The sequence below is a fragment of the Hippocampus comes genome, unplaced genomic scaffold (assembly GCF_001891065.2).
Source record: "Hippocampus comes isolate QL1 unplaced genomic scaffold, H_comes_QL1_v1.1 scaffold36, whole genome shotgun sequence".
Classification (NCBI taxonomy): domain Eukaryota; kingdom Metazoa; phylum Chordata; class Actinopteri; order Syngnathiformes; family Syngnathidae; genus Hippocampus; species Hippocampus comes.
In genome coordinates, this window is record NW_017805695.1 from 2,636,479 (window position 1) to 2,644,099 (window position 7,621).

The 7,621-nt window shown below is 40.6% G+C and overlaps 1 protein-coding gene across 2 annotated transcripts in view; it reads left to right on the forward strand.

The window, feature by feature from the left end:
* The first annotated feature begins 365 nt into the window (after window positions 1-365).
* Window positions 366-7,621, forward strand: part of LOC109523179 (asparaginase and isoaspartyl peptidase 1) — a 15,795-nt gene continuing 8,539 nt past the window's right edge. The window contains exons 1-3 of one of the 2 annotated variants that reach the window (XM_019882161.1): window positions 366-467; window positions 1,219-1,441; window positions 4,985-5,191. In XM_019882161.1, the coding sequence (XP_019737720.1) occupies window positions 1,366-1,441; window positions 4,985-5,191 (283 nt within the window). In that variant the 5' untranslated portion in view covers window positions 366-467; window positions 1,219-1,365. The remainder of the gene's footprint in view (window positions 468-1,218; window positions 1,442-4,984; window positions 5,192-7,621) is intronic. The other variant, XM_019882162.1, reaches the window with a different exon arrangement.

The following is a 7,621-nucleotide window of genomic DNA, read 5'->3' on the forward strand; positions in this document are numbered from 1 at the left end:
CAATTAAAATATTTTTCTTCTTGGGGACTGCAGTAAATCGTGACATCAAATCAGTTAAACTTTGTAGACTCAGTAATTCCCAACATATGCAGTGACAGATCATCATGCAGGGGTGCCACTGGAAACGACTTAATTTCGCTTAATATGTCTAAAAATATTATTTATTGATTGCATTTCCTGATCATCATTATGTCGTTACTATGTTGTGACAGTTTGGTTTGGGGTAAAGGACCATGGCTTACAATTACAGCGTCTGGAGGATGTAATTATGTTATCCACTAGGGGGCGCCATGCACCTTCCATGTTGGTTTTTATTCGACTGATGATACCAAAGAATTTTTTTTTTTTCCCCGGATTGCTGAGTAAGGCGGAACTACGGAAAGGACGTATACAAGCAGTCAGCCAGAAAAAGAAACAGTGCAAGTTATGTCACTTTAGTGATCCATATTGCATCAAGATACCTTTGGGTAAGTAGTGGTGCTTTTTATTGCCTTTCAACAAGTTACGTTTATAAATAAAACATTCTGGTCACATGACCATTTTGACAATTACACTTACCGAACACATTTCTGTCAAAACATGTATTTTTGCCTTCCTTCTCTGTCTGAAAAGCAACGTTGCATAGTCGCTTACATTCACTAATTAGTATCGTAACCGGTTGTTGTTGTTGACATTTGCTGTAATAATATTATTATACTGTATATTAGCCACTCCGTTTGGAATATTTTTCCTCAGTTTGTGTACATTATAAGGTGAATATTTATATACGGGACATTTATTTAAAATAAATTAAACAAGTTAACTTGCTTCTCTGCTGTCTGCTGTTTGAATGGATTAATTATTGCTCTCTTTCAAGAGTTTTGTCTGACCACCTTCGTCACAAGAAAATGATGTTTCGTGAAACATAGATTCTGACTTTCAGCGAATTTACTGCTCTCATCTTTCTATGGCTCATGTCGACAATTGAACCTCTCTGTAACAGAGAAACTTCAGAAACGCCTCAGGGATGTCAGTTTGTTTATTTATGAAAAGAGAAGCTAGTTCCTGCATCCATGCATCTATCCATCCATTTTCTGTATAGTGTATTCTCACAATTGTGACACATTCTGATTGATAATGATAAATATGTTTTCGTGTCGCTCATGATGTGGTGGTACACTCGGCTGACTTTGTACAGCGTGGGATCGGTTCTCACGAAGTGATGGTGTGGGTTTGCAGTGTGAATTGTAGTTTGTATCTATATGTGACCTTGCGACTGACTGACGACTGCTTCATGTTGTAGTCTGCCTTCCGCCCGAAGTCAGCTGAGATAGCCTCCAGCAATTCCCCCTCAACCCTGCTCAGGTGTTGAAAGTGGATGGATGGATGGATGGATATGTATATTTTTTGTACCCTTGTCGTCACTGGTATCTGCCGATACCTAGCGCAATCTGTTACCTGGGTAAGGTATTAAAAGGAAAAAGATGGCACATCCAAATTGTTTGAACTGTCTTTTTTTCATTTGAATAAAACATTGCAATAGTTCAAAACAACAAATAAACAAAATCTTTTTATAGACAAAATAATAATGCAAACAACTGATCCATCCATTTCTAATCTGTTTATCCTCACATGGTCACCGTCGTGCTGGAGCCTACGAGTTGGCAAGGGACACCCTGAACTGGTTGCCAGCCAGTCGCAGTAATGCAAACAAACTGCTTTGAAATGTCCCATCAGTAGATACACAAACTAAAGTCTAAAAAATAAAATTTGTTAAATTTCAATGCAGTGTCAATGCAGTAACAAAAAAAAAGATATTAAATGCCAGTGCTGTAGACTAACACTAATTTGGCCGCCCAGGCACCCTAATTTTTCAGTGATATGCTGAAAAGAAATTGAGTGACCTATGCCCATCAGACAGAGTGGAAATAGCTGTGGATGATTAAATGATAAGAATGATTGACCCATTATTGAATGTTAAGCCCTTATATGTTCAAAAGTCCAAACCAACACTCTGACACAGAGCACTTCAAGCATCAATACCTGTACTTCAGAGTAAGTTGCCAGATGTGGAATTGTGATTCAAATGAAGAACTTTATGATGACCACATTGTTAATCAGTTACAAGTCAAACTTGCCTGAAAAGCAGGCAGCAAAGGAGTGACCTTTAAACCTATAAAACTGTTAAATGTGAAGCAGTGAAATTTTTTGGCGTGGGTCACTTTTGTGCTGTTGCACCCCAAAAAATTAATAAATACAATAATAAAGTTGGGTGCATCAATGTAACCAGTGCAAAAAGTTAGTCTAGAGCCCTGAATGGTCAACGAATGAATTACACACACTGTAAAATCATCCATCCATCCATCCATTTTCTGAACCGCTTATCCTCACAAGGGTTGTGTGGCATGCTGGAGCCTATCCCAGCTGTCTTCGGGCAGGAGGCAGGGAACACTGAATTGGTTGTCAGCCAATCGCAGGGCACACACAGGCAAAAACCCACGTGGGCATGGGGAGAACATCCAAACTCCACATAGGAAGGCCGGAACCCGAATCCAACACTGCACCTCTGCACTGTGAGACCGACGCGCTAACTAGGCGACCACCAGACTGCCCGGTATTTTCCAACTGAAAATTCTATTGAGTAATCGGTATTTTTTCTTGGTTATAACAACAGAAGACAAAAAAAAAAAAATATCCACTCTAAAATGAATGACCAACTGGTTTTCATTTTTAGAAATGAATTTAAACTGTGCTGAAGAGCACACTAGTGAATCATTAGTGAGATTTTACACAAATCACTCTGCATATTTTGGTCTATAAGATCAAATGAGGTCACAACTCCAGTAGTCATTTTGCCTGCTAAAAAAAACACACTTAAGTAAGCTTAGTTTGTTAAAAAGTGGTCAGCAGGAATGGCAGCTGTGTCAGGCTGTCAGCACCAAATTGTGCGAAGTCATTTACGTCTATTAAACTGGTTTTGATCTGATGCTTCTCGCATCTTGCTCGTTTAGGGGCTAGCTGGCTATCCGCTAACGCTGGTACCATCGTGAAACACTGGCAAAAGGCGCCGTACAATACACTGTCAGCATAATTGAGTCTTCCTTTTTTGGAGCCTTTAATTAGCGATTAAACATTATTTCAGGATGACATGTTGTTGACATCAGTAGCAGATGATTCAAGTCAGCCGTTACTACGTGACACTCTTGCCGGGAACAACTTAAAAATAAAAGAATAAGCAGAAAGATCTTAAATTGGCCAGACTCTGTTTCTATATGGAACTGGTGGCACCTGGTATCAGCTGTATGGCATAAGAATGCTAAGTGAAAGCTTTTGCTTATCAAAACAAGCGTCGTCTGTTGTTCTTATTACCCGCAGTTTCCTGTCGGTGACATTTCTGGTGTCAAATGATGATCGACAGGAGATGAGAAAAATGATTGATTTCAATATTTGTATTGTTTTTGGTCTAAATATCATAATTTCACCCAGCTCAAGCTGCAGATACATTAAACATTGTTCTTACAAAGTAGCATAACAAAAAGTCTGATCTGTTTTTCTCCCAAATTGAATCAGCTGAAAGAAACTAATGTGATCGGCCCTGATCACGTGATGAGATCAGGATAATTCTAATGGTGATCAAATTATGTTCCAGTTACATTAGTTAATTCTAGTGTGGTGACTTTTTGGAGCCAGACAAACATGAGCATGTGTCATACCCAACTGATTTCCATCAGTCAATAGCTCTAAGGCACAGGTGGCAACGTCCGGTCCTCAAAGGTCTGCATATTTACATGTCTCTGTGCTGCAACACACCTAATTCAAATGATCAGGCTCCTATACAGCTTGCTGATGAGCTGATCATTTGGATCAGGTGTGCTGCAGCAGGTAGAGATGCAGGAAGCATGGAAGACACCGGCCCTTGAAGACCGGACTTTGGCACCTATGCCCTATGGCAGCTGTCCCCAACCTTTTTTGCCCCACGATCCGGTTTAACGTCAGACAATATTTTTAGGGACCGGCCTTTAAGGTGTGGCGGATAAATATAACAAAATAATATGATATGACCTGCATGAAAAGTGTGGTATTTTCTAAACATAATAATAAACACGAATCATGACACGAGGAATGTCCTATCTGGTCGCAACACTCTCTGGTCGCTATGGTAATGTTTAAACGTGCCTTCAAAATAAGATACACTGCAAATACCAAGTGCATGAAAAATACGACCCACCATCGCCGCATATTATGCAGAATGGGCTTGGTGCGTGGGAATCTCCCGTTGAATTAAATCCGTATTTGATGTAGGACTCCTGTGATACTGCCTCATAAATGGAGCCTTCTTTTTTTGAAAGTCATTCGCTCCTCTTCTGTCTCCTGGCTGGGCCTTTTCCCCTTCCCAAAGAAACTTTTGCAGTGGTTGTGAAGGCTCTATATAAAGCTGTATTGTATTCCCTTTAGCATAGCACCATCTACTGGGTACATACGGCAACTGCAGCCACTATTGTTGCTTCTATTCTATGCACCTTATAATGCAGTGCGCCCTATATATGAAAATAGTTTAAAAATAGGCCATTCATTGAAGGTGCACCTTATAATTCAAAGCACCTTATAGTGCAGAAAATACGGTACTTTGTTTTGGAAAATCATTAGCATTTGGGATTTCTGCAAAATGAATCACAAATGAAAGGGAGAGTACAAGTTTGGATCATTGGCTGTCTGTTACAAGTCAGCTCTAAACTGTGATATCTATGTGTCACACACGAACCGTATCACCAACGATAAAATGTTGCTAATATCCTGTTTACACCTCGACATAAATCTGAATCCAGATCAAGAATTTCCGCTTAACCAAGGGGAGCAATTATGAAAAAGATTTTAGTTGACGGATACTCTGAGTGGTTTTGTAATGCACTTTACTTTTTTCCATCTGTATATAGTGAAAAATATAATTTTATAATTCAAATGCGCTATGAATTATGTCCTCATGTTGTACTTCCTCTTGCCCCAGCTTTTGCAGAGGAGATCGACATGCTTCCTGTAGTGGTCGTCCATGGAGGAGCTGGCTTTGTGCCAAAAGAGAGAGCAATGCAGTCCAAGGCTGGGGTTTGCGCAGCTGCTCGATCTGGGTATGCCATCCTCCAGAGTGGGGGAAGCAGCATGGATGCTGTGGTTGAAGCTGTGACCAAACTGGAGAATAACCCCAGCTTCAATGCAGGTGAGGTAACAGCATTCTGTTGCATTTTGGTCTCTGTTTTTTGTTTCCCTCTGGGACACAGGCGACTCAAAAATTGAGTTCCCTGCGAATAATTTCACCAAATAATCAAAAATACGATTTCAAAGGTTAACGTAACTTGAGAGGTGACATTGCTGCCATGCTTGGTTATTGCTGGTGTGGACTGGGCACATCAAAAGGACATTGGAGAATATGTTTACAGTCCATTGTTGTAACCTAATTTATTCTCGATTGGTCATGTTTAATTATTTCCTATTAATGCGAGCCAGACATTCGAACAGCAACCATTATCCCAATAAAAACACTTTGAGTTGCATTTTATGTATGTAAAATGCTGTATAAATAAAGTTTGATTGATTGATTAATTGAAAAGTGTAAAGAGTTTAGATATTGCATGCCTGGACCGATGAAAATAGTGACAAATGGAGAAAAAAAGGATTCAAACAATGAGTTCCAAGTTGGTTGGAAACAAAACACACCGAGCAACAAGAGAGAACAAGAAAAGACTGAGAAGTTAAAGGCTGAAACTGAGCAGCTGTGAAAAATACAGAGTTGTGAAGGACCGAATAAGTGATTAAGTGTACAGTACAAGAGTGACACAGTGGTCGACTGGTTTGCACGGCCGCTTCACAATGCAGAAGTGCAGGGTTCGATCCCGGCTCCGGCCTTCTTGTGTGGAGTTTGCATGTTCTCCCGATCCCTGCGTGGGCTTTCTCCCGGTACTCCACTTTTCTTCCAAAAACATGCATGGCACACTAATGGAACACACTAAATTGTCCCTAGGTGTGATTGTGAGCGTGAATAATTTTTTTTATCTATGTGTGCCCAGCGATAGGCTGGCAACCGGACAGGGTGTGCCCGACCTGCTACCTGAAGGCAGCTGAGATAGGCTCCAGCATGCCCGTGACCCTCGTGAAGCTAAGCAGAATAGAAAATGGGTGGATGGATAGTGTACAAAACATTTTCCACAGACGTCTGGCGAGAGAGCTACCAGCTTTGAACAGTAAATTAGTATTAAAATAAACAAGTATCTTGAGAGCAGTGTTGGACCTGAACGAGTTCAATGAACGAATGTCCATCTATTCGTTCATGTTTTGGTGTGTGTGACAGCTCATTTCCTACATCAGCCAGGTTCCTACCTTAGATTATATTTGTGCTTGCACATTAAAGACAATAGTCTGTAATTCTATCCATCCTTCCATCCATCCATCCATTATCCGGTCCGCTTATCCTAACTGGGGTTGCAGGTGTGCTGGAGCCGATCCAAGCTGTCTTCAGGCAGTAGGCGCAGTACACTCTGAAATGGTTGCCAGTAAACCGCAAGGCACACATAGACAAGCAACCATTTGCCCCTCATTTACAAAATGAACATCCAAGCAACAATGTTTTCCTCATGAGATTGTAGGTTGAAGCTTGCAGCTGTCTAGTGTACAAGTGTGGATGGGATGGGTGGCTACAATGGGGAAACACCAGTATTTTCAGGGAAATGGCTCGCTGTAATGTATTGCGTTTAAAAAACCAAAAGTATGAAATCATTTATTTTGGGAACGATTTTTTTTTTAATGAACTGAACAAGTTCATTAATAATTTTCAACAAGTTCATTAACAAAATGTATGAACTGAACTTTGAACTAGTTCGCACTGCTGTACCGCACGCTCGAAAACGCGAAATAATTCCATTACAGGTGATGTCGACTGTGAGGAGGTGCTTATTATAAAGGCAAAAGTATATTAAATAATAATAATAATGAATGCTATTTCTACTATTTTGCACCACAGATTACAGAGGTTTGAGATCCACTCAATAATAGATCTCAAAACTACTCATGATCTTTTTTTTCATCAATTTAGCCAGGGGGGTGATTTTTAAATACATCCACCACATGTATCAGCAGAATCTGTAGGCCTGCACCTCCATCAAAATCACCCAAATCGTGTTGTACCACCTGCGCCCCAACTTGTCTGTTTTCAGCCACCAAATTGTGGGCCATGTAAAAGAAAATGCCCTCGCTCTGCCGGAATGCCCAGCCTGGTGCAGCGCGGTCTGCCACATTGCCAGCCACGCTCAAGCGTGCACGGAAATCAAAATGCATTCGTTTTTATGCCTCCAAAAAGAAACCCCAATGGTTTCTAGTTTGGAAACAGTTCGCTGAAGACAATCATTTAAGGGTGACACCTCCATAGTGGTTGTGGCAATTATGAAGATATAGTGTCCTCTGCTGTGTGGATCTATTCTCAATTTCTAGCAGCTGCAAAAATTACAGCTACTGGTTCCCATTCCTGCTTTTTACTCGACATAGACGAGCATTGAAGAGCAGAAAAACAAAAGTCAACAAAGCGCAGTGGTTAACTGTGTCAACTTGAAAAAAACAAATTATTGTGCGTCTGTGCCACCACATTTGCCTGTGTGAT